This window comes from Schistocerca nitens, chromosome 4, assembly GCF_023898315.1.
Source record: "Schistocerca nitens isolate TAMUIC-IGC-003100 chromosome 4, iqSchNite1.1, whole genome shotgun sequence".
In the NCBI taxonomy this organism is placed as follows: domain Eukaryota; kingdom Metazoa; phylum Arthropoda; class Insecta; order Orthoptera; family Acrididae; genus Schistocerca; species Schistocerca nitens.
In genome coordinates, this window is record NC_064617.1 from 307470680 (window position 1) to 307498453 (window position 27774).

The following is a 27774-nucleotide window of genomic DNA, read 5'->3' on the forward strand; positions in this document are numbered from 1 at the left end:
TGTAGCCACTGTACTTAACTGCTGGCAGCGGTGGTCACGAGAACGTATGGTCGCAAGAAGACTGGGTTGCGGATGGCCACTTGGCACTACCGGGACGGGAGACCACCGTGTTTGGCGTATTGCTCTGATTAATTGTACTACATCTGCAACACCAATTCGAGCAGCATTTGGCACCGCAATGGCTCAATGAACTGTTACAAAACGGTTACTTCCTGGGCAGCTCTGAGTCAGAAGCCCTGTGGCATGCATTCCACTGACCTAACACTGCCATTTGCGACTAAAGGGGTTTCAAGAGAGAGTTGATTGAACAGCAGTGTGGAGGTTTGTTGTGTTTATGATGAAAGCTGGTTCTGCCTCAGTGCCAATGATGGCCGTGTGTTGGTTAGGAGGAGGTCGGTTGAGAGCCTGCAGCCAACCTGTCTGTGCGCTAGAGGCACTGGACCTACACGTAGAGTTATGGTCTGGGCTGCCTTTCATATGACATCAGGAGCACTGTCGTGGTTATCCCACTCATCCTGATTGCAAATTTGTACGTCAATCTGGTGATTCAACTCCTGATTGCAAATTTGTATGTCAATCTGATGATACAACCTGTTGGCTGCTGTTCGTAAACAGTATTCCGGAGGGCATTTTCCAACAGGGTAACGCTCGCCCATATACCGCTGTTGTAACCCAACTTCCTCTACAGAGTGTCGACATAGTTACCTTGGACTGCTCGATCGCCAGATCTGCCTTTGATCTTGAAATGCTAATCACAGCCGGCAAGTGTGGCCAAGCGGTTCTAGGTGCTTCAGTCTGGAACCGCGCGACCGCTACGGTCGCAGGTTAGAATCCTGCTTCGGGCATGGATGTGTGTGATGTCCTTAGGTTAGTTAGGTCTAAGTAGTTCTAAGTTCTAGGGGACTGATGACCTCAGATGTTAAGTCCCATAGTGCTCAGAACCGTTTTTTTTTTAATCGCATAAACATGTTACCTAGAGAAACATATTCCAGAAATTTCATTACTTTACATTTATTATTTTTTAATATGCAATTGTTTTTCTTTCATTGTTATGTTTGGTCACCAGACCAAAACTAAAAAGCTGAACTGTCTTAAGAAAGCATATAAAATTACAGAAGTGACTGCAAAAGTGCACGGAAATACAGGGAAAGAGAAAAAACTGTAACATCTTTTACAGACACTGAGATTAGAGTAAAATTCCTGAACAATTGCGGAGGCCATACTATTATATGGCGTGGCAGCAGCAGAAGCACAGTATACCCAGCACATATGAAACTACTAACTTCTAATGACTCAAAAATAAACAAATATTAATTCTGCTGTGATAGTTGGAACTGAAAAGGGTGATTTTCTTGTAAAAATACATGACGAGTTGTTTCTTTCACAACATTAGTGCCAAGAAAACTCCTGTTATAACTCAATACAAACACTCTGTAGAGAACCAGGGTAAAGTGTACTGCAAATTAGACACTGTGGGGACTGTGTTTGTACGTTAGATACTCGTATTAGAAGATGATCCTCACAGATTTCCTGTTGAAGTGGCTTCAGATAGAATCACAACGTAACTTCAAGAATACATCACCAAAAGAATTTAATATTTAATTTCAGAATATTAACAATTCAAAATCGAACATTTCTAACAAGAGGTCCCTTTTTGCTTTCCACCTCAAAATATACAAGAGTACTAGGAATTTGAAATAAGCGCAACAAATGATATTAAATTTAAGAGTTCTTAAAAATTAATAATTTTAAAAATGTGACTTAAATGAGCAATTAAAATCTTCATTTTTACTGCTATGGAAGCAAATTTCAAATGGCTATGATTATCATGTAACACTTAATTCACTGTATATCTTGACAAGGTGAACTGCGTGGAATATATTGGAAATTCTACAGATATTCAATTTCTTTCCATTCCCTGTAAAGGTCCATATCAACATTAAAATATTTAACGCAAATTTTGAAAGAGTGCTTAGTACTGGTTAACACTGTATAAAGAAACTGATTTTTGTTGAGATTTAAACGCTGATTTCTTCAATGGTTAAAAAAGCCGAATCCCTTAGATTTACTTGCATAAACATTGCATTCTCCTCCATCAAGTATCAGTTTTTAAAATCAACAGTTAAATAGTTCAAAAAATCGTTGAGTCAATGAAAAGTAGTAACTCTTTGGATTATGATGGTATTTAAACCAAAGTCTACAATCTTCTGCTGACAATGTAGTAGTGTCCCTGTGACTCTTGCAATCATTTTATGAATCAAGGAACATTTTCTGAAAGATCTAAATGTATAGTTGTAACATCCATTTACAAAAGCAGAGATAAGTAATTAATTATAGATCCATGTACCTCTTTCCTGTGTTCTCAAAATTTTTTTAAAAGGCAGCTTGTAGAAGAATACCGAACCACTTTTCGAATAACAATCTTTTAACTACTCAGTTTGGATTTCAAAAAAACAATATCTACCGAAAAAATAATTGTATAATGTTAAAAACTCAGTTTTCGTTGAAGGTTGAACTAAAAATGAAAAATTTTTCTGACAATAGCTGAAATTCGGGCAGAGATTACTGGCAGAGTGTCACCATAACCTGCCTCGAACAGATTACTTGAAAGTCAGTAGAGATCATGAGTTAATAAGCATCATTTACAACTGGCACCTTATTGCAGATAATAGAGAGAGACCCCACTGGAACAGTGAGAGGCACTGTGTGCTGTTCAGCAATTAGTCTTGCCTCTGCTTTTGTCTGTCAGATAGACACTGTAATCTAATGTAAGGTCACATATAGCTGCGATTATTAAGACCAACACTTCTCCAACTCCTGGAACCATTGTGTGGTGATTTATGAACAAGGCAACAGATCTGATTTGGAATTGGTGAAGAGAAGATGATTGGTCTGCCAGAATGTGGCAAGAATTGTGAGCCCTATTGTCATACCCTTCACAGCCAGGGTACCAAATGGAATATCCCAACAGGATAATATAAGACCTCAGACTGCAATTCATCCCCCAGATGCCTTGAGAAATGTGTGGATCCTGGACTTGTTAAACTAGTCCCTTGATTTATTACCCATAGAGCACGTCTAGAATGATGTATGAGATCTGTCAGAAAAGTATCTGAGCTTTGGCCTGGGAAAAAAATTGGCTTACCTGAAGCATTGGCCATCTTGGGATTCCAGACGCTTCTCTCAGTGGTGCCACTATTGTTGGAAGCAAGCTGATAAAGCCTCTTTTGGAATGGAGTTTAGCTCAGCTGTCGTCGCTGCCATTATGTCCTCTCTTGTTTGAAATTGCATTATTTCTTTTTAAATGGCCTCTTGATTTTGGGGAACAGTCAGAAGTCGCAGGGGGCGATAAAAGGACAGTAAGAAGCCTACTGAAGCACAGGGAACTTGTTTTTTACCAAAAAAGTCTGAATCGAATGAGAGGTATGTGCTGGAGAATTGTTGTGATGGAAGTGATAGTTTCCTGTCGATCACAAGTCCAGGCTGTTGAGCCACACAGCATCATGTAGGCGATCGAGGACATCCCTGTAGTACACTTTGATGATCGTTTGACCCTGTGGTGCACACTTGTGGCGTACCAAAGCGTGGTAGTCAAAGAAAGCAGTCAGCATCACTTTGACATTGCTGTGCGCTTGGAGAGCCTCCTTTAGTCTTGGGGATGAGGAATGCTTCCACTGTTACGACTGAGATTTGGTTTCCGGGTCGTATCCGAGCATCCAGGACTCATCAGCAGTGATTATGGTCTTCATGAAGTCGGGGTCACTGTTTATGGAGACTAGCATGTCTTGTGAGCCCTCAACACAAAGTGACTTTGCTCCTCTGTCAGCACATTCAGCAAGAATTTCGCTATCAGTCTCTTCATGGCAAATCTTTTGTCACAGTGGAATGTGCCGAAAAAGTGCTAATGCCCACCTTTTCTGCAGTTTCTCTGACAGTCACATGATTGTACCACATCTCCACAGCATTCACTTTGGCAATGACCTGTCATTTCGGCATGTTGCCCGACAGGGGCGTGCCTCGCTTTCCATCGATGTGCAGTCATCTTTGAACCACTTGTAGCACTCCTTAATCTATATGATATCCACAGCATAGTCACCGAAAATCATCTGAATCTTCGGAATGGTTTTCACTTGGATGTCATCCAGTTTCTGGCAACCTTTTTTTGTAAAAGTGCTGCTCAAGTCACTGCGTCATTTTTACTGCAACGAACAATAGATGCGAGCACTACACACTACCTCACTCAGCTGCTGCTTGCCAGCAGCTGACGCAAACGACAGGTGGGAAAAAATTCACATCTGCACAAAGGTTCATAGTCGGCACATGCAGCCATGATGGATTCAAATCTACCAGGTATTCACAAAATAAATGGTCGGATACTTTTGTATCAGACCTCATATACTTTCGTATAAGTCTCAGACCAGCAGTCTTCAAGAACTGACACAACATTTATGCTACCATGCCATTTGATATACAGTACTGTATTTTGTGCCTTTGAAGGTCACACCTCACAAAATGTTGATGGAGATCAGTTTCAAACAGAATGAATGTTCAGTTATTTAGTACCTGCTATATGGTGAACTCTTCCATAAAGTTTGATATAGAGTAAATCAGACTGGTGCTCCATGTATAACACTTTTCCTTCTTTTCAGAGTATAAAGTGATCTACAACTATTTTCCAAATGATCAATCACAGGACAGTAGCTTCAGTGGTTTGCAAGTTTAAGCCTTCCAGAAAACTAATCAAATGAAATTCATTTTCTGTGCGAAAACTTGAAAGCTTTGTGCAGCTGATTATATCTTAGCATGTGAATGATTTATACAATAGTTTATTATGTCAAGATTGCATAATAATTGCATAATTCACATTATCGGTTGTATGTGATAAATCCACTGACAGCTCCATCATCATGTCTAAAAATTCACGTTACACACTCTGAACATCCTGAAGTGGTAGGCCTACAAAATATGTCAATGACTTACACATCATTTCATTATATAGTACATTCAATTTTTCTCAATGGGCTCATTAATTCCTCCAACCACTGCAGACTTTGTTATTCTTCCAATGTATTTTTGCTGTAAAAATGTTTTGGGGGCTTACTTTTTCTGTTGCAAAATCATTTGATCTCAGTGAACATTCCCTGGGCATCAAAACTATTTCACTGCCTCAGTAAAATGTCAAATCATCAGCATCATTGTGTTCATAGGAACTTGCTTCTAGTTTTAGTTTGTTTCTTTCTTATTGGGCTTGGACACTGGAGTAGTGACAGATTCATCAGGTTTAATGTTTGTCAGTAAAACTACTCCGCCGATGTGGGAGATGTATGAGATACCCAAAATACTCTCACAGACTTAAAGAACAAACAAACGAACACTATCCAAACAGCCTTGAAGGCCTGAAGGCCCAACGGTACCGACTGGCTGCCATGTCATCTGCAGCACGTTGGCATCACCAGACGTGGATACAGAGGGTCATGTGGTCAGCACACCACTCTCACGGCTGTTGTCAGTTTTCGTGACCAGTGTTACTACTTCTCAGTGAAGTAGCTCCTCAATTGGCCCCACAAGGGAAGACTGTACTCTATTTGCCAACAGCTCTTGGCAGACCTGGACAGTGACCCATCCAAGTGCTAACCAAGCTTGAGAACGCTTAACTTCAGTGATCTGATGGGAACTGGCTTTTACTACTGTGGCAAGGCTGTTGGCCAACTTCCAGGAAAATACCATAATTCTGTTTCCAAAGAAGGCAGCTGCTGGCAGATGAGTATATTAATTTTATACAATTACTTTTCCTCTTTAAGCAGAATTTAATGCTGTTCTTTATGTTCAGCTTAAGTTTATTGCTTGATGACCAATCATAAACATTATTCATGTTTTTATCTGCTTTCTCTACTAGAGGTTTTGTTGTTTACAATATCGCAATCATCAGCAAAATGAACTTTTTCCCCTTTGTCTGCAAAGTCAGCGATGTATATCAAAAACAACATTGGTCCTACGGTGCAGTTCTGAGGGAGAAGTAGGTTCTCGTAAAGAATAATTAAAACAATACCGCAGTTATTGAATAAATCATAGACTACATAGGATTAGAACAATGAGGAAATAAAAGCGTAAGTTTCTCTGTAAACAAGAAAATTACTGTTACTGAATAAATAACGTGACCTCAACCAGCTCTTCCAACTACGTGAATTAGGCAGTTGCCAAGGGCGCCGAAACTTGGGCAGTGCCAAATTTTGGGTGGCACTATAGAAATATTTAATAAATTTTCTGTTTGTTTTGTCATTGGCGATTTTGCCTTATGAGCAGCATAATATAGAGAACAACCAGCTACATGCACCACTGCTTGGCACTGACATACAATGCACATGTCATGCCCTAATAAGCAGCAAGTGTGTCCGAGAGTGCATCCAGAATCTGAGCTAGGGTAGGACAACTTAATTTAGTTTTGTGGAACGGGTAGGAGTAGTGATAACAAGCACAATTTTTTACAAAATAAAACTCAGAACGACTGAAAAACTTTGTTTGTTAATCACCATAAAAACTAAGGTATGATATAAATCTTTCCCAGTGAATCAACTGTTTGTATTGCCCTCTGGTGTCCAATCAGGTTTCGTCGTTCACGAAAAATGATATTTTGACTGTACCTTGTAATAGTCTACAGGTAATGAGCCATCTTCGTTACAGTGTGCCTCCTTTCCACTGTCATCACATTCCACTCTTTCCCAAAGCAAATAGAGTAGAAGAATAGAAATCCCTTCCATCACTACCCAGCATGTCGGGTGTAGTGGTGGGAAACAAGATCACCGGGTGCTGGGAATGAAATCCGATCGCTCAGTGCTTCAGGCACAGAAGCCACGGTTGGCCGACATTGTGACTTCAGCCCCAAAATGACTAACCTTTCTGAATTTGTTCTCATGTCTATGTTCCTTTTCTTCAGAGCTGACCAGAGATGAAACAGACAGCTGTTTGGTTGGATATCGAATACCAGGCGTCTCACCATCCTGTAAACTGGCCGAATACTGCCACGGAGTGTGTCATAACATGTGGGTCTAGGCAGTTCCCAGAGGACAGGTGCGAACAATCGAGTGGATTTGGGTAATTAGGGGCACTGTCGTAATCAAGTGAAGTGATATAATGACACATAGTTTGACTGACTTTATTAGTGGGGGAGGGTGTTATAAACTCATACAGGAACTACTGGTAATACAACATAGGTACACTGCCAGGCAACTTTGACCGCTGCAAGTTAATCGGTCCATCATCTCGTCTTAGTGGGTGATTTCAGATCGTCCATATTTGTTTTTTTTCCTTGTAGTAAACAGAAGCTTGTTTTATCACTCGTGTTCCTGATTGCAACTTATTCAGAGTAAGTTATTGCTCTCGTTGAAATGAATTGTAAATGTGTTGTTCACAACCGTAATATTGTCTGGAGTGAATGATTCCATATTTATTATTGTTCCTTATAAAACAGAAGCCAATTTCATTGCATGATGTTCTGTGCACTCATGTACATTGCTGTTGACTATGCATCTGTGTGAACTGCTCAGTTAAAACGCAGTATAAGAATATTGATTGTATTCTACTTTACTTTTGTTCCCATACATATTTCGTACTTTCTCATAATTAATGGAGAACTTCATGTTAGGAGCATTTGACAGAAATGGTATTTAACTTCATTACATCTTGTCGTGGAATCAGCATGTAATTATGCATTGAGTGGAGTTGCTTCTTGCACTGACATGATTTGTAGTATTAGTGAGCAATTCGGTCAAAAGATGCTAACGTGGAGCTCTCCATTAAATCTAACAAAGCACGAGAAACAAAAATAAAGTACATAGCATATAATAAGTTCATACAACGCAATTAAGTCGAGCAGTTCACACATTGGTTCATAGGCAGTAACAAATTGGGAGGAGGGGCTACATGAGTCTACGGAACACCATATGATGAAACCAGCTTCTGTTTTGTATGAAACAAAACGAATATACAGTTATTTACTCCGCACAATATGCGAACAAAAACCGAAAAATACGAATAATATACTTGTAATGCAGTTCAAAGAGTGCAATACACATAAGAAGTCATATCACGAACACAATGCGATGAAACCAACTTGTCTGTCATGTCATGTCAGATGATTTTTAGATTTTGACATGTAATTAAGGGCAGTTATTCGCACATGATAATGGCCAAACGGTCGAAACTCCAATATTGGTTTTACAAATTATTTTAAAATCGACGGAGGCAATGACGACAGTTACAAAATTTTGCACGACTGAGAACCCCAGCTACGAGAAGTTAATCTTGTTTTTTGATTGAGATTTCTCGAAGATATTGCTTTGCAAGGGCACAAAAACCTTTCGGTTTCCAGACATGCGCTTAATACAAGACTACAAGGTATACCCATAAAGAACAAACGAAAAATATTGTTATCTAAATCGCGTATTTAAAATTAAAAATGCAGATTTTCGGACTGTAGTTCCTTGTATTCAAAATTCACTGCCAGACCACTTTGAGCGCTGCTGTCATTTTCTGTTTCCAGTCATAACATGGGCCTTGCACGTCTTACATTTTGTAATTCTTTGGTTGATTACGGTATTTAATTTGTTGCGTTCGTTTTTACTTGTTGTTTTTTGAACTTACTACTGAAAATAATCTATTGGTTTCATGATAAAGAAAAAGATTGCCTGTTTTGGAATATTTTGATGTACGCAGTGACAATAATAAGTTTGCCATTTTGTTGTTGTACGAAATTCAAATTTCCCGAGCGGAGAAGGTAAAAAAGCTGTTAGTTATTAGCTTGTCTTTTCTTCTTTTATTTTGAATTGTTTTGTTACACTGATCAACAACTGACCATATCCATAGATATAATGATTAATATCGTTAAGTGGACACCTATTTATCGAATACTTGGTTTAGTTAAGCTTGATTGGGATGAAAATACGTAACCTGCCTCATACCTAATGAAACATTTTTATTTGTCTAACGTGTGCTTCAGCTATGAAAAATAATTTGGAAATGAAATATCCACATAAATTATAAGCAGTTAATAAAGGTACAGCCACTGTCACGGCTACACAGTCTTTAGTTATATATGGTACAAGGTAGCCTTCAAAACCAACAGAAAAACAGTAGACTACGACAGAATAGATTGAAAAAAACTGTTTTGGAAACGATACAAAAGCCAAAAAATATCATTATTTAATAGCAGAAATGGTTACATTAAACAGTGATCCATTCGCATCTTAGAAAGTACCAGATTTAAAAGATCTGTGGAAGAAGTTTTATCAAACTGCAGATACATTTCCCAAACAACAGTTCCTGACATTTGCGACAGAACTTATGTGAAAACAAAAATTCTGATATATATGGACCTGTTTTCTGACGTTCACAACTTAATGGTTGTCTTCTGAATTCAAGCTGGAACATATAGTTCTTGCTTTGAAGTCTTTTCTAGGTTCTTACAACGTAGATAATATTGCAAGTGTGATTAATACTAGTGCAGATCGATGGGACATTGACCAAAGCCAGTTCGCTTCAGGTGGTCGTAATTGGGTAACTGAATGTCCAGCTCGAAGTAGCAGGAATGATCACTACTGGTAGACGCCTCGGGATGCACTTCAGTTATTTGAGCCTAGCTCCAGGAAAACTATAGGCGATTCAAAATGACCTAAAGGTAGCGGAACATCAGTGAGTACAAGATATCAGCTCGATGTGGAATTCCACATTTTATATAGTAGAGAGCCTATTGGAGCAAAGATGGGCTATGTAGCTGTATGTGGCTGATCATGATACGCCTACATCTCATCAGTGGTATTGGATGGAACAGGGGGTAAGGTTTTGAAGCCCTTTCAAGACATAACAGGAAATAAGTTCTTATCTGTCCTGCATGTCCGAAGTAGTGCCACATATTGTGTTGTTAAATAAGTGTTTAGGCAATGATGAGAAAGCACAAAGACCCCTGACTTGCCACACATGAGGGTGTTGTTGAAAGCTGAACTAGGAAGCTGGTCCAGCTCCTTAAATGAAGATTCACAGTTCGTGACTGCAATCTTTCTAGATACAAAATTCAAGGCAATACTACTCTTGAAGCTGAAATCTGAAAGAGTTCGAAGGAAGATCGTGCAAAGAATCTTCCACCAGTAGTAGTTCATCCACAATGCCTACTAAAATAAGGAGAGCAGACGACACTGTAATTGGAGCTCAGTTCCATAATTTGTCTCTAGTTCAGTACAACTACTAATTTATTTATTTCATTTTTTAAATGAATAATAAATGGTGATTTGATTTAAAACGATTGTGGTTGTATTTATGTTTAGGATATCTCACGTGTAGATAAAGTAAAGTCAGTTTCATCAGATTTTCATAATTTATTGAAAATCCAATATCCACCAAATACTGACGTATCATCCAGTATCTGACTGGAGAGCAAAGTTAAGTCAGATATCAGATAATTGATGCATATTCGTTTCATCTCTAATGGCGACTATTATCAACAAAGGAATGGCGTCGCCGTGAGGTGCCCTCTATCATAGAGGATATTGAAGAAAAAGCCCTAGATAAATCTGCACCGAATCCCACATGCTTCTTCAGATACGTAGATGACTCACATGTGGTGTGGTCACGTGGGTGTTAAAGGCTTCAAGAGTTCCTTCAGCCACCTCTCTGCTCCCTAGCATCCAATATGACAAGGATCTGGAAGGGAATGGAAAATGCCAGTTTTTGGACGTCCTAGTCAAGAGCAAAGAAGACGACACATGGGACATGGTGTGTAGGCTACAGAAAAGTCACCCATACTAGTATGTACCAGCATGCCTCCAGCTGCCATCATCATTCACGGCTCTAGAGTGTGTTACGACTATGTGGGCTTCGCTAGTCCATAGGACCAGTGCACTGTGAGATAAAGAAGGCCTACCAAGGCAGCTTATTCAATTTGAGGACGCATTCAAGAAGAATGGATATGATGGGAGACAAATGTGAGGTGCCTTCGGACAGGAGGGGCAGGCCATGTACATAAAAACTGACGAAGAGGATGAGGCCATGGCGTAAATGCTGTAAGCCGGCAAAGTATCGAACAAGAGTGGTGGAATCGTGGCTCAACGTAACATTAATATTAGGTATGGTGAAAGACGACTTGCGGCTCTGAAAACCGGCTGTCTACTGTATTCCATGCCAATGTGGTAACACGAGCTTTTTAAATAAAACAAACTTTATTAATATTCTACAGCTTTAGTCTTGATGTCAACATATTTGTTTCACAACGTAGTCACCCTGGGGACGAACACATTTCTCCCAATGAGACACCAGTTTTTTGGTACCGTCAGTGTAGAATTTTTGACTTTGTTGTGGGAGTCTGAACCTCACCTCTGATACACCACTTCATCATCATCATAAAGAAGTCCTCGAACATGTTCTTTAAGTTTTGGAAACAGATGAAAATCGGATGGAGCTAAATCTGGACTGTATGGAGGATGATCAACGGCAGTGAACCCGAGGCGTCGGATTGTCTGTAAATGTTGCAGCATTCATGTGTAGTCTGGCATTGTCATGTTGAAGGAGAGAGTACTCCATACGTGCACAAACTCCTCGAATTCGTGCTTTCAGTTTTCTGAGGATATCACAGTATCTTGAGGTGTTCATGCCTTGAACATGCCAGAACACTGTGAGCATGATTTTGCCTGTTGATGGCATGGTCTTGAACTTTATTGGGGTCTGTCTCCTTTTTGGCGGAGCTTCATTGATTCTCTCTGTTTTCGGGATCAAAATGGTGATCCCAGCTTTCATCACATGTCACAGCGTTGTTAAGGAGCCCATCCTGTTGTAACAGCGATCAGAACGGTCGCAGGGTTGTAGTGACGGAAATGCGGCGGGACCCGCAGAGCGGCCCACGAACAACAACACAACAGGAGAGGACGGACACAACCAGTGAAGGACCTTACGACACAACAAGAACGGACAACAGAGTCATGAACCAAACAAGACAACCATGTCCACTCGTAAACAAAACACGAAAGTCAATGCACTGTCTAATGCGAGGCGATATGTACTGAGACGCACACGAGGTTAGACTGGCAAGCTGAGGTTTTTTTTCCTTTATTGTGATTTCATTCCCCTGCCCCATATGGGCAGGGGAGAGCTGTCAGCGGCACAATCCGCCGCTCTTCAGCCGAGTGACATGACAACTAAAACAAGAATAAAAAGTTACATAAATAAGGCGATAAAAAAGGGGAACATAAAACAGCGTAAGGGGAGAAAATGGAGGTAAAAATACATTGACATGGAGACATTCATGGGGACAGTTAAAAAAGTCACCAGAAATTTAAAACTCACAGTTGGCGATTCTTAAAACACAGAGAAGAGACTGGATGCACATGCACAGGTTAAAAGTCGGCCACAGTATTAAAAACACTCCAGAACAACACACTTAAAACCCATTTGGAGCACACACGACGAAGTATAAAACTGCCAGGTGGGACCTGCCGAGGGAAAGGCCAGAGAGGATGGAAAAGGAGGGGAGAGCAAGGGGCAACAGGGGAAGCAGCGGGATGAAGAGAGTGGGCGTCAGCAGGTACACTAAGAAGCAGGAGACACATGGGGCAGGAGATGAAGAGGGAAGACAAGGCAGGAGGGAGTGCAGACACACTGAAAGGAGTAGGAGGGGGAGTAGGAGGGGGCAGCCACTCAGGAGGAGGGAGGGATAGGCTGAGCGACAGGCAGGCGCTTCAGTACTCGATCGAGGATGCCGCTATTGGCCGCTACAAACACGTGTTCCCCTGTGGCGCCCTCACTCTAAATGCGGGCCAGGAGGCGCGCGCCGCCACAGCTTACGGCGCGATGGTGCAGAGACCTCTAGGGGTCTCTAAACGCCCATGACGTCCGGCGGGGATTCAAACTCCGCGGCATGCGGTACCAGACTTACCATCAAAACACAAAATAAATTGTTGACAGATGTCTAATCACGTCAGGAATGAGCGTTCGAGGCACGCATCGCGCACATAGTTTTCTGTACTGTAGCTCTGCGATGATGGCCTGTACAGGCTGTCGTGATGTGCCATCCTTACCTCAGAGCTGTGTCTGTGTTAGCCGACTGTTTTCTCTGATAAGTTGATCAACTCGATTACACCGAGTCTCGGCGGTTGCCGTAAGCAGTCTTTCATTCTCAGCTGTCACACGTGTTGAGGTTAGCACCACCTCATCAGGAGCATGAACAACTCAACGCTGCACTTCATGGACCTCGGTACAATCATCACCATGCACAGCTTTCATTGTTCTATGGATTTCAATTGGAGGCTTGTATTCAGAGGTTTGAAACTCGATTACAGGAAACAATTTCTCACACACCGGCATAGTTACGTTACACGTCGTCATGTTACAAGCTACGATTCAGTGCCCTCTAGCGGCAGAGAGTTGCAGCTTTTGTCACTGAAGCAGGAAAGTCGACCGAGTAATACGCTTGACATGTAATACGTCAACTGATTTTGAGAACAAAGTAAAACGTTCGGAGGAATTACTTCTGAGCACGCCCTTGTACATCAGGCAGGGGGTACTGACATTCGAAGAAAGGTTTCAGGCGCACAGGAGAGACGCGGTATTCAACAAACGCACAAAATCTTTAGCTGCGGATTGCTGCATAGCTACAGAGGACTCAATGAAATATGAACAAAATGAAATGCTAAAACAGACCTTGTCGTTTTGCGACTGTGATTTAAAGGAGGCTGTCGAGATACGAGCGGCCAATGGACTGTACAATAGAGACAGTAGCTTTACTCTCAATGAAGCGTTGGAGCCAGTGATTAGACAACTGAAGTCGCAACGTCGGCCGAGAGTAACTTCCGCATCCGATGAGGGAGGGCAGAAGCACTGGCATGATGCTCAGCACTAGGCTTCGGGTCCCTCCAGAACTGCACCGATGAAACTTGCGGCTTGGTAGTGAGGGATAACAGACGCGGAGCAATCAGGATAAAAAGGAGGCATTCATTCAGTAGGTATCACCAGAAGATGATGACAAGGAACGCTGTCAAAATATCATGTTTCGTAAACGACTGCACTCATCTGGAGCAATACAAACACCAACTACATTAATGATGCCGCTTTATGGTAGGTACCTGCTCTCTACGATGAATTACCTGGTAGAGAGCTTTGTTAATACCTTTTTGGCCCACAGGTAACGAACTGAAATATGTGAATACTTTCTACATTCATACGTTTAGTTGTTTTGACACAAGGAAAACATTGTGAATTGAAGGTACAATGTTACTGCAAGCTTTTAGAACCTAGAGGTATTTGGAATTTCAATTCCAATAAAAAGAGCGGAGAAGGGCGAAATAGTTTTGAGCTTTCACGACAGGTAGCTCTGGATATACCAGTTCTGAGTCGATATCCAGTACATGTTCATTTTTTTTTTCAGACTTGCATCAAATTCATTCATATGTCCGTCCGTGTGGTGGAGTAGGTTGAGATTTTCGTTTGAGAATATTTTAATTTTTGTTAATAGGGGTGGAGGAGAGGGAATTTGCTCTCCTCTGTAATTCGCTGCGTACACTACTGGGTGTGCCTGACTACGGCTTTAATATATCACGCCACGCATCATTTCTCTGCCAACAAAGCAGAATGGAGTGCAGCCCAGCCACTGGTTTTTATGTAATTGTTTAACTCTTAAGAAGATACGGACGTGTGAATTAAATTTTGGACGTGATATCAGCGAAATTTTGTGTTGTAAGACATTTAAGTCATTTTACTATATAGTTCCTGATCACTGATAGTTGTCAGTAGTCGATTAAGGTGCATTAGCGAAATGTAGTTCCAGACTTCTCTGAGAGCCTTTTGTGGCGCGTTAACTCCTGCCTCTGAACATTTGTAAAAAAGGTTGTCAATTATTTGCAAATTCTTGTGAGATTTGAAATTATGACTTTGTTGTTAAGGCTCGATCGTTTGGAAAATAAAAAATTCAAACTGGGAAAATTCTACTTAAGGTGGCTTCATGAATTACGCTTCTCCAGACATACATTAGTATAATTCATATACGAGCAGATGCAGCAAAAGGAAAAACCTCTATAACTTTCGTGCCACAATTATTTCTTGGAAGTCTGTGGCTTTTTTTACTTCAAATCATTCACGTTCTTTCAGACTCAAAATTGGGTAGCACGCCATGTCGCTTAGGATATAGTCTCTAAAAGAACCTTGGAATATGTCTAGCGTAGAGCTCTCACAAATTAACTTGGCCAGTGTGCAGAAGAAGCACGTGCTCCTCCTGACCAGTGGGAGATTTCATCCAATTATTGAGAATGGGCGGCCGGAACAGCTTAATGACAGCTGCCGACATGTGCACTTCGAGTGTTGCTCTCTCTTTGCTACGTAGCAGGGCATAGCAGTCTTTGAGTATTACAGGTGCAGGGAAAGACCTTTATAATTAGGCACGCGGGATTATATGCAATGCAATTAAATTTTTGTCGGAAGAGACAAAAGAGGTAGCAAAATATCATTAAAAAGTGTGTTTGACAGTCTTGCATGAACCGCTAGCTATTCCAGTAGCACAATTAAGAGAGTAAAAAAAGAGCTGGAAAATGCATCTACAAGTACTTCCCAACGAATTATTTCAAAAAAATCGTGGAAGAAGGAGAAAAAAATTTTATACTAGGGTAGGCTGAAAAGTAATGCCACATGCTTGTAGAACACAAACAAAAACAATTACGAAGATAGGACAAAAAGTACATTAAAGCACAATTCTTAAGTTTCAGAATCACATATTTATTTTTCAGCCTAATCACCGTCAAGACTGAGACATTTCTCCCAACGTATAACAAGTTTTCTTATTACGTCACTGGAAAATTCTTTCGACTACCATTCTGCTTTCAAAATCTGTTAAATTCCGTTGTGGGGCCATAATCACGTCGGAAACCTCTTCACCTGAATCACCTGAGTACAAAAGACAGCTCCTCCAAGGTATTGCCTTTTTATACCTTGTATACACAGTACTACCGCTACTGAAGTATGTGCATATCACTATCCCATGACTTTTGTCACCTCAGTATAAAACTACTGTTATTTCTTGGGAAACTAAGACGTAAAATAATACTGCATGTGTGAAAACCTGGTCAGATGTAGGAGCAAGTTACACAAATACATAGATAAATAAAAAATAACCTTTCTGACGTTCTTAGTTGGACCTTTGAGTGCTTCGGAAATTTTGTGTCAATCGTATCTGTTTTGCTCTGGCATGAACACTGTTAATTTCTTGGATCCCACAAGTACTTACGATATCTATATTCTTTTGTCACCAACATTAAAGTCTCCCTGGCTCATTCCATCGCTAACGCAACTCATGTCAAAAGAAAAAGAGGTTCGGAGCTAAAGCTGCAGACCAGTGATCTTTGCAGCATGCCAATGCTCTGACCACTGCTCTCCCCGAAGCGAACAGGACGGGAACTTCCTTTGACGATTCGCTGACAGACATGAGTAACCACCAGCGAACGCTACAGTAACACGACTGAATGGCGTTCACTAGCAGATTGCCTGCCATTTAAACCAGAGACAATTCTCGTTCACTGGTGGTGTTCGCTCGTGTTCGCTCCGGTGTAAAACAGGCTTGTGGATAACAATCATCAGTTGTTGTTGGTGGTGGTGATGGTGGTCGAGCGACCACTACAAGGTCAATCTTAAATGATTTGTTATCTCACTACAGATTAAGGAGCGGTGTGTGCTGCTTACCTGAGGGTGACGCGCTTCCGGATGCGGTGGCTGAGGTCGGAGTGGCCGCGCTGCATGGTCCGCACCACCGCCGTGACGTCGGTGAAGCTCTTGGCGATGGGCGTGTTGGGCTCCGACGCCTGCTTGTCGATGAGAATGGGTTTGGGGCGGAGCGCGGGCGTAGGCGGCGGAGCGGGCGGTGGCGCGGGGGCGGGCGGCGGGGGCGGGCCCGAGTCCGTGGGCAGCGGCAGCGCCAGGAGCCGCTTGCGGTCCTCCAGGTACATCTCGATCAGCTGGTCCAGTTTCATCTCGATGTCGTCCACCTGCGGCCCGGTCACGGACAATTACAGTTTAAGGCTTACAAAAGCGTGTTTAAGAAGGAAGTATGTATGGTATATGAAACGAAATTTGTGACTGGATTGAAGATTTCCTGGTAAAAAGGACACAACAAATTCTTTTGGATGGGGAGTCGTCGGCAGAAGTAGAAGTAGCTTGAGGCGGTCCCCAGAGAACTTTATTGGGTTCTGTACTAAGGCTTCATTTTACCTGTCGGGTGGGACCTATTACGGAAAATTTTCTGGTAAGTAACCCTAAAAAATAAGTTTTACGTCAATATTGGAATTAAGAACCTACAACGCAGCAATTAAGGTTTAGTCAGTACAAAATTCTGCTTGCCCCATTAGCCCTGTGGTTAACGCGCCCCTTCTGAAATTTTGGAAGGCAAGCCTTCTCCGGGTCGACTCCGCTTCGCGGACTGCTGGTGAGGCAGACGGCTTGGATGTGGCTTTTAGGTGATTTCCCATATCCAGCTAGGTAAATACCAGACTGGTACCCTCTTTCCACCTCATGTACAAACTATGCAAACACTCAGAGGTGTGAGGACGGGTCATTAAGCTATTCTTGGGTATCTCAAATGGTAGAGCACATACCAGCGAAAGGCAAGGTCCCAGTATAGAGTCCTGGTGTTGCACGCAGTTTTAATCCGACAGGAAGTTTCACTTAGAGAACGTTGTCACATTTATAGATGAGATCTACTCTGAGTGCAGACGTGGACAAACTCCGCCCGTCGGGGGGGGGGGGGGGGTGATGGAACCACGAACGGCATTCAAACAATAATTATAACTAACGTTGCCACAAAACTCATATAAAAATGGGCGTGATGGTTGGCTTATGAGCAGCCGCTTCACCATGTTATCCACGTTTTCTCACCTCCCGCCTAACTGTCATAGTACTTGCAGTGGATCCTAATGCAGTTTGGAATTCTTGTGTGATAATATGGATAGATGCCTGCCTATTACACATTACGACCCTCTTCAACTGTTGGCGGTCTCTGTCAATCAACAGACGAGGTCGGCCTGTACGCTTTTGTGGTGTACGTGGTACTCAACCTTTCCACTTCACTAACACATCGGAAACCTAGGGATGTTTAAGAGTGTGGAAATCTCGCGTACAGACGTATGACACAAGTGACAGCCAATCACCTGACCACTTTCGAAGTCGGCGAGTTCCGCCGAGCGCCCCATTCTGCTCTCTCACGGTGTCTAATGACTACTGAGGTCGCTGATATGGAGTATCTGGCAGTAGGTGGCAGCACAATGCACCTAATATGGAAAACGTATATTTTGGGGGGTGTCCGGATACTTTTGATCACATAGTGTACGTAAAGGTGCACCATCCATCAAAACTTCAGTCTTCTTGGAAACGTCTAAAGGAAAGAGCCCTGTTTCTTCGTTTTTCTGATTAGTGACAAAATTTTTTGATCGTAATTTCTTTTGCTCTGTTGAATCTATAGATCGCATTGAGACGCAGCTGATGGCTGTTTTCGAAAGCGTGGTTAACTGTGGTTGCACTCATGTACCACAATTCTTTGTATCAGAATCCTTTGTTTCTGATGTATTGGTTTGTATGGTTTCTGATATCTCTTTGCGGATAGTTATCGTAATTAGGTTGGTCCCAGTTGGCATAGCCTTACCCAAAGGTCACATCGAGTAAGGAATGCTCCACAACATCATTTCCTCTTGATCATCCTGAACACATTTAAGTGTGTGTTTTTGTGAAGTACTGTGCTCGTCAGTAGCCTGGGAAGATTGTCGAAAGCGAAGGCAAGGAAATTCCCGTGTTCACGATCATCAAAAGGGGAAGAAACCGAAGCTGGCCAGACTAGGATGATTCAGCTTGGTCCGACTATAAGTAAAACGGCGAGGAAATCATAAACATAATCAAAAATCTCAAAAACAGGAAAGCATGTGGAGAAGACACAATTACAGCAGAAATGCTCAAGCTTGGGGGAGAAACATCAGTAGAAGCACTACACAAAGAACTTGAACAAGTATGGGAAACCAAGAAAATCCCAAGTCACTGGAAAACTGCCCTAATTCACCCTTTGTTTAAAAAAGGTGACAAAAAGGATGTTAACAACTATCGTGGAATATCGCTTCTCCCAGTCCCATACAAAATTCTATCAAAGGCCCTGCTCAATCGTGTATCACCAATTATAGAGGGAAAACTTGGAGAATATCAAGCTGGCTTCAGACCAGGAAGATCCTGCGCCGAACAAATTTTTAACCTCAAAACAACAATGAACTATTTATCTACAAGGAGCAAGAAATATTTCATAAAATTCATTGATTTCAAAAAAGCTTATGACTCAATCGATAGGGACACACTCATCAAAACACTTCGAGAATATGAAATAGATGAAACAACAATCACCATAATCAAAGAAACATTAACAAATACAACATCAAAAGTAAAATTCCAAGGAGAAATTTCACGGCATTTCGAGGTCAAAACCGGCGTCAGACAAGGAGATGCGCTGTCCCCGGTACTCTTCAACTGTGTTCTGGATAAAGTCATAGCAGAATGGAGAAAACTCACGCAAAAACATGGAGTTGAGAAAGTCCAAATTGGAGGGAAGTGCTACAAAGCTATTGAAACCAACTGTTTTGCCTTCGCTGACGATCTCGCCTGTTTAGCTTACACACAAAAAGACACAATAAAACAAATAGAATTACTTAAGGAAACTGCTGAAAAAGCAGGCTTGCAAATTTCATTTGAAAAGACAGAAATCATTACAAATATCAAAAATCCACCAAAGAAAATAACTACGAAATACGGGAAAATACAGGTATCTAAACATTTTAAATATCTTGGTGAACTAATTCAGCCTGTGGCAAAAGGTCATCCAGCCTGCAGGGCTAGAATACAAAAACTAGAGACAGCAACTCACTACTGCAGACAAATGTATTCAAAAAAATGTATATCCAAAAACATTAAACTCAGACACCACCAGACTGTCATTAGACCGCAGATACTATATGCATCAGAAACACTGGCAAATTTTACATACGCAGAACAGATAGAAAATCGTGAAAGAAGAATTGTGAGGACAATTCTTGGACACAGGAAAATAACAGATGATCAAGGCAAGTCTGTATACAGAATAAAAAGCAACAAAGAAGTGTATACGAAGTGCAGCAAAATTACAGACGAAATTAGAAAAAGAAGATGCTCCTTTTATGCTCACATCATGAGGATGAACCCGAATAGGCTTACAAAACAAATATTTTCGTACATCGCAAATCTAAAAAATAAAAATTTATGGTTTATCAACACAGAAAGAGATCTAAAAGAAATGGACATAGATCAGGAAACAATATTTAACAGAAACCTTCTTAGAAAAAAAACAATTCATTCACGGGTTTCGGTGTGAAAATTAAGAAGACTTGTGGAACTAAATGGTCTGAAGAGAGAAAAGCCGCCTTCAGCGCAAGAATGAAAGAAGTGTGGACTGAGAGAAAGAAGACTTCCCAGAAGCGCAAGAAATAACTGTTTTCACGGTCTTTAACGGCCAAATTTGTATAATAATAACAATAATAATAAAACGGCGAGGAAATTGAACCCACCAGTTCAAATAAGCGAGCCGACAGTTCGTACATTCGTGGTTGCTAATTTTATTTGAATACCTGCAAGTAGCTATAATAATAACTGGAACTTATTTTTCTTCAAGAATTCATTGTTCATTAATTCATTTAAGTTCATGAAGTTATTTATACATTTAAGCAGAATTTACGTTTGTTCAAGAACTATTTTGTCACAAGGAATTTAGTTTTTGAAGAATTAATTCTTTGAAGTAAGCCAAAGTGTTGACAAAATAAAATGTTTTTACTCGGAAATTGCTTTGTTATGTCTAAGTATCGCTATCCGTATCAGGTTACGCAAACTCACCTCAAGGGGCATGCCAACTAACTTCACAATCAGAGTTAGTCGCCTCAGTTGTAAGCTACTGAGAAGAATGTTTTTGGTGTTACATCTTTAATTAAAGATTCCTTCATAATTTTGTAGTAAGAAAGTTAAACCATCCTCGCATTCACCAGTATCTCTCAACGAATTGCAAAAAAGAATAGAAAAATCAGATAAATATCCATGCCAACTACAAAATTTTACTGTACAATTTATGATTATAGGGATAACAGTTCAAACAACATACGAGAACGCAGCCAGGTGACGTCTTCGACAAACGCCTGTATTTCGACAGGTGAACACCCATTGATTTTCAAAGCACAAATACGATAAGTGAGTGCTATGCAAGGAAACTAGAACTCTCAGTAGGAGGGATTACGCCGACCGAGAACCATAACACGTCATATATGCATATGAAACAACGTAAACAATTATCGCAACCACGTAACTAAAGACTATATTGTCAGAAGTTATCGATAGTGAATATTAACTGCAGGAAAGTGAGCAAACAGCATTTACGCTCACCCTCTGCTCTTTGAACAGGAAGAGGGCACGATTTCAAGCACAATTTAAGCCAATTTTGCTGAAATTTCGCAAAGTTTGCTTGGAATCCTGCTCTCTCCCTTGTCAAACAGCAGAGGGATAGAGTTAATGCTGCTTGCTCATCTGCTCGTAATTAATATTTGCTATCGATAACTTTTGATGTTGGTTATCTGTGGTCGCGTGGTGGTGCTAGATGTGTGTGTGTGTGTGTGTGTGTGTGTGTGTGTGTGTGTGTGTGTGTGTGTGTGTGTGTGTGTGTGTGCGGGCGCCCGCGCTTTGTCTTTCTGCATATGCCGTACTACGGAAATGTCGATGGTTATCGAAAAAGCCAACCGTCTGAATTTACGTAAGTTGTTTGAACATTTTATACTCTGGGAGAAGTTTAAGACAGGTACAGCTTTTTGTTACATTGTTGTTGTTAATCGCTTGCAGTAGGCACAGTTGCAAAAAAAAGTGCAAATGTGTGTGAATTCCTAAGGAACCAAACTGCAGAGTTCATCGGTCCCTAAACTTACATAATACTTAAACTAACTTATGCCAAGAACAACACACACACCCATGCCCGAGGGAGGACTCGAACCTCCGGCGGGAGGGGCGCAGCTGCCACAGCATATGTTCGCATATATTGCGAGTACAATCATCATAATGTTGTAACAACTATGAGTTTTTGGAGTTTTTTGCAGTTGGTACTTATATAATCAATACAATAAAACGTTATTTATAAACATAAATTCGTATTTTTAACGCATTTGTTTGTTCAACATTTGAATTTCTCGCTAAAAGTTTCCTGTGGTAGCGTTACCTTGTTATGGCATATAGAATCAGAAAGATATCCATCAGACGTTATGGATGTCAAACTTTTGTACTGGGTGGTTATAATTAAAGTGCAGCTACTCACTGAAGTCCAGTGTGGGCTGAAATCATCGTATGGCAGTGGAACTTGGTAGATATGTTAACCCGTTTACGCTGGAAAAAAATAGTTCCGATTTTGGTCACAAGGTACAAATCTAACACTGTACGGCATCTCGTTGACATCTCTGTTACTCATACTGGACAAATTGTGATCGTAACGATTAATAAAAACCGCAAAATTATGCCTTTTTCACTCGTCCTACATATTCTGTCTACGCTCCGTTCCTAATCCATTCCATATGGAAAGTTTTTATTAATATTTCTTGCGTCCACAATGCCAGATTTGCATCTGGTTGACAAAATTCGAATTCCTAAAGTCACTTCCGCCTTAACGAGTTAGGATATCTGCCAAGTTTCGCTGCCATACGATAATGCAGCCCACACGGTGTCTCTGTCAGTAGCTGCACTTTAATTATAACCACTCGGTACATTTCCTGCAGAACCTCATTAACGAGATCTTTTTCCTGATTTTGAAGAGGCCAAGAATCAGCGCCGGGCAACAGGAAAAAAAAATTGTGGCTCCTGTTTTGGCCGAAATGAGATACGTAATAAATTTACTTTCTCCGTTTTCGAACTCACTTCAAACTGCCACAGTTCCGTCAACCATTCTTTTAAAAGTCTTATAGATTTTGCCGTGTGAAGCGCCAGGCATTCGACTGGGCACCTGGGAACTTAACGTGAAGGAGAGCTGTGTTAGAGAGCTGCGTGCCGACTTACTTCATATCAGCTGTCCACTGGAAAATTCATACAAATATACCCGAACAAAACAACTAAGTCCACGACTTTTTCAATCATAAGTGGGTATGTAACACAGCATTACATGGGGCTTTAGAAAGTAAGTTACACATGTCGACCCACGCTAAGACCATTGTGCACATTTTTTCGGGCTTCTTGCAGACATAGTTCTGCTGTGGTACCAAGATCAGGCGCATCACTATGAGGGAGCGAAATGGCACGGCAACTGGAAACGTACTTGAAAGATGAAAGTACGCGGAACAGTACAATTCTTGTGGTCAGAACGTCTACATTGAACTCAGATTCGCCGTGAAATTCTGGCGGTATATGGACCAAATGCATTGTCGCGTCTAGCTATAGTGAAGTGGTGACAATAATTTGAACAAGGTTGCACAGACGTCGGTGATGATGGTCGGGAGAAAAGACCATTCACATCGACCACAGGGGACAATGTCCAGGAAATCGAGGGTGAACATCTGGGGGAAAGAGATTTTTCCAACGACGAGGATGTTGACCCAGCGGGTCTCGAAAGTTCCGTGACCAAGGAACAGATTTCTACCGTCGAAGAATTGGGCTACTGGCAGAATGTTCCGACCATTGTTTACGGAAACATGGTGATACAGTTGAAACATAATGTCATGAATCTTTGTCACATTGAAGTGTACTGCAGCATTCAATAAAAGTTACTTGCTCTGCCATAATAACGTGCACTTTACTTTTTTAAGTCCCCACGAAAATGAGATTTTTTTTTAAATTTTTGTATTATGTACTTTTTAGCGGAGCTGGCCCCTAGGCGACAATCTAAATAGCCCTGATTCTTGCTGTTCGTTTTGTATATTAATCATCTGGCAAACAATATTTATAAGAACCTCAGACTTCTGCAGCTGATGCAGTTATCTATAGTGAAGTGCCGTCTGAAAAAAGGTGCACAAATATCCTGTCAGATATTTAAAAGATGTCAGTGTGGTGTAACGATTGGTAACTAGCTTTAAATGCAAAGAAATGTAAAATTATGCCCCTCACGAAGCGCAACAAAGTCTTATGAATACAACGTCCATGGCTCACATTCAAAATACGTCAGTTCATACAAATAGAAGAGGTGGACAAAAATGTGGAAACTCCACAAGGAATGAAGGCTTGAACATAAATTCAGATGCTAAGAAAGCCTGCACGTTTCATAGTTGTACTTGACCAAGAACAGCACCCGTGCAATACGTTGCAATACGTTCCAAGTGTTAGTCTGTCAAAACAGAATTCTGTGTAGCTGTAAGTGCATTGTGTTGGAGCGGTGCATCAGAACGTGGGGAAATTATTGGTAATCATATGGCGGGTGCTTCCGTAGCCAAAATGGTCGAAGTGTTTGGTGTTTCAAGAGGCACTGTATCGGTAGATTTATATCGCATACAGGGAAAGAGGAAAAACAACGTACTCTAAGTCACAACGTGGTCGAAAGGATGTGTTGAGTGGTTGCGACAGACTGTCGTTGCGACGAAAAATGAGACGACGACAGCTGTAAAAGTCGCTGCAGAAGTGAATGTCGCACTTGCGATCACTGTCAGCACCAAAACAACACAAAGGGAGATCCATAAGCGGGGAATTGCCGGGCGAGGTGGAATTTCAAAACCACACGTTACTGATACAAACGCCCGTAACCGGAAAACATTGTGACGAAGCCATAAAAGCTGAACTATGGAGTCATGTAAGAAAGTCATTTGGTCGGATGACTCTTGTTTCACAGCGTCACCAACTTCTGGCCGAGTTTACGTTCGAAGAGCGAAACATGGGAGGGATTCAATAATGATTTGGGTAGCAATATCGTGGTATTTCGTGGCTCCCATGACTAGTCTGCAAGGTCGCATTACTGGCAGGGATTACGCGGCCATTTTGACTGTTCAGCTCCATCCCATGTGAAAATGTTTATTCAGCAGTGGTGGTGCTGTGTTCCAAGACTACAGGCCAGCTGTTTACCAACTCGCGTCGTCCAGGACTCGTTTTGTGAGAACGAGGGTGAATTTTCTCATCTCGCGTGGCTACCAAAGTCACCAGATCTCAGTATAAACGAGCCTTTGTGGTCTGTTTCGGCGATCAGGGTGCGTGGACGCCAGCCGCCTCCAGCAACGTCATCTGGCCTTGTCACTATTTGCAGGAAGAATGGCACAAGAATTCCTTGAAAACCATTCTGAGAAGAGTGGAAGCTGTTTTGAATGCCAGCTAATTTCTTACACAGCAATAGGCATGATAATGTGTTATTTTTTTAGTGTTTCCATATGTTCGTCCAACCCCATATCTTGCTGGAAGAACTTGTATGCCTACGGGAAAGCAGACTTTGGTTCGGAGCAAAGATACTGGAAAATTCAGCCAGTCTACAAAGGAGACTGCTTCCGAAACGCTTGTGCGTCCGATCTTAGAATGTAGGTCAAATGTGTTGGACTCTTACTTGATAGGAGTAACAGTGGCTACTGACGTACACATAGAAGGGCAGCATGAATGGTCTCAGGTTTGATTCACGGGAGAGCGTCCCAGAAATGCTGAAAAACCTGAATTGGCTTCAAGAAAGACGTCAATTATGACGCGGAACCCCACTTACCAAGTTCAAGAACCGGTTTTAACTGAGGAATTTAGAAACACGCTACAGCCTCCTAAATTCCGCCCCTGCAAAGACCTCGAAGACTAGATTAGACTAACTGCAGCGCGCATAGAGGCGTTTAAGAGTCATTGTTTCCGCGCTCTATAATTGACTGGAGCGGGAAGAAATCCTATCATATACTAAGTACCCTCTTCCATGCACTTCACATTGATTTGCTGAGTATGGACGTAGATATTTCGGTGTAAATGAAAAGGAAATGCAATTTGATGCGACAGTATGGATCATTCAGAGAAGAAATCGAACGGTAAAAATACAAGAAATGTATTGTTGATCTCGTTCGTGATTGTTCGTTCTACGTAGGTTGGAACTTAAATAGTGGCAACAATGCTGTGGAGACACTATGCAATGGAATGTACTACTGTCGCTGATAGCCCACGTTGTTGACATACCAACCTTACTCCGAGCAAATGGACTCGCCCGTCCCTCGTCACAGGAGTGCGCACACTCGAGGGAAACACAGTCACTTGTGAGCGAGCGGCCTAACGCAACGGTGTCAACTATGTTTTCGAAAGAGGAACAACGGAGTTGGATCAAGATTGAATGTGCCAGAGGTCGTATAGCACAACAGTGTCAACAAGGTCTTAAAGAGGCGTGCGGGGAATCGGCCTAACAGACCTTCAACGAAGGTCGGCAAACTGGCAGACATGCATCGGGCAGGTCGTCCTAGCGTCTCTGAAGAAGAAGTGCATGCTGTTCCCGCGTTAGTGGACAGTGATCGATGTCATACGATTCGTGAGCTCGCCCACGAAACCGGATTAGCGCATACGACTCTGCTTTGCCTGGGCATGTGAAAAATTGCATGACGATGGGTTCCGCATGAAATGCAGAAATGGATGCGTTACAAAGCTGCTCAGACGCACTTGGAGCGCTATGAGCGCGGAGAGGCTTTCTTACGCCGTGTCGTAACACTGAATGAGACATGGGCCACATCGTACGAGCCACAAGTGAAACGCGAGTCGGGCTCTGCTAACGGTATACTACGCCTTCCACATCGCTGGCAGCGGATTCTACACAACGCTGGTGACTACTTTGATGGACAGTAACAGGTGTAAATATGTAACTCTTTGTACCGGTTGTGAATAAATAGTTGCCACTATTTAAGTTCCAACACTCGTATTTGTTCGGGGCGGACATCTCATGACGCTTGTTCAAGTTCATCGTCGTTCCATTAACTCAGTTATTATTATTATTATTATTATTATTTTATTACAGAGGGCGGCTAACCCCCTGACCGGACACGCTGACTATCGTGCCGGCTTCACCTCAGCTTTCCGAGCACGCTTCCAGGACCGACAAAGCGACCGCTAGGGTAAAGCGGGATATCCGGGTTCGAGACCCGGCCCGGCACAAATTTTCCTATGTCGCCAATAAACTGTAGAGTTGGAGTCTCATCATATTCACAGTTGCGAATACATTTCTTGTGTGTTATACTGCACTAGTTCGCAGCAGTGTCTGTTCTCTCAGACATCCATGTATTGCTGGAGGACATTGCATAACAGACCGCTCAACACAGACCCTGCAAATAGGATAAAAATGCACTCTCGTTTCAGCGGTGTCTGTGGTACATCTACATCTACATTTTTACTCCGCAAGCCACCCAACGGTGTGTGGCGGAGGGCACTTTACGTGCCACTGTCATTACCTTCCTTTTCTGTTCCAGTCGCGTATGGTTCGCGGGAAGAACGACTGTCTGAAAGCCTCCGTGCGCGCTCGAATCTCTAATTTTATATTCATGATCTCCTCGGGAGGTATAAGTAGGGGGAAGCAATATATTCGATACCTCTGTGTTGGTACAGCGACACTATTTGATACACACAGTTTCCGTAATGATGGTCACTAGAATGCACACATTTCCTACACAGAGAGCGCTTCGGCGCTTTATTTGAATGTGTTTGTGTTACGAATATCCATATTGGGCCAGTATGATACGGACAATAAGATACATATAAGGTGCAGAACATTCTCGAAGTAACTGAATGGGTCCCATCGAGCCATGACATAGTTTGTGCACA

At 41.8% G+C, this 27774-nt stretch overlaps 1 protein-coding gene across 1 annotated transcript in view; it reads right to left on the reverse strand.

Annotated features, from left to right (window-relative positions):
• The window catches only part of LOC126253138 (potassium voltage-gated channel subfamily KQT member 4), a 1084963-nt gene that overhangs the window by 125108 nt on the left and 932081 nt on the right, over nt 1-27774 (reverse strand). The window contains exon 12 of the mRNA XM_049954282.1: nt 16705-17006. Within this exon, the coding sequence (XP_049810239.1) occupies nt 16705-17006 (302 nt within the window). The remainder of the gene's footprint in view (nt 1-16704; nt 17007-27774) is intronic.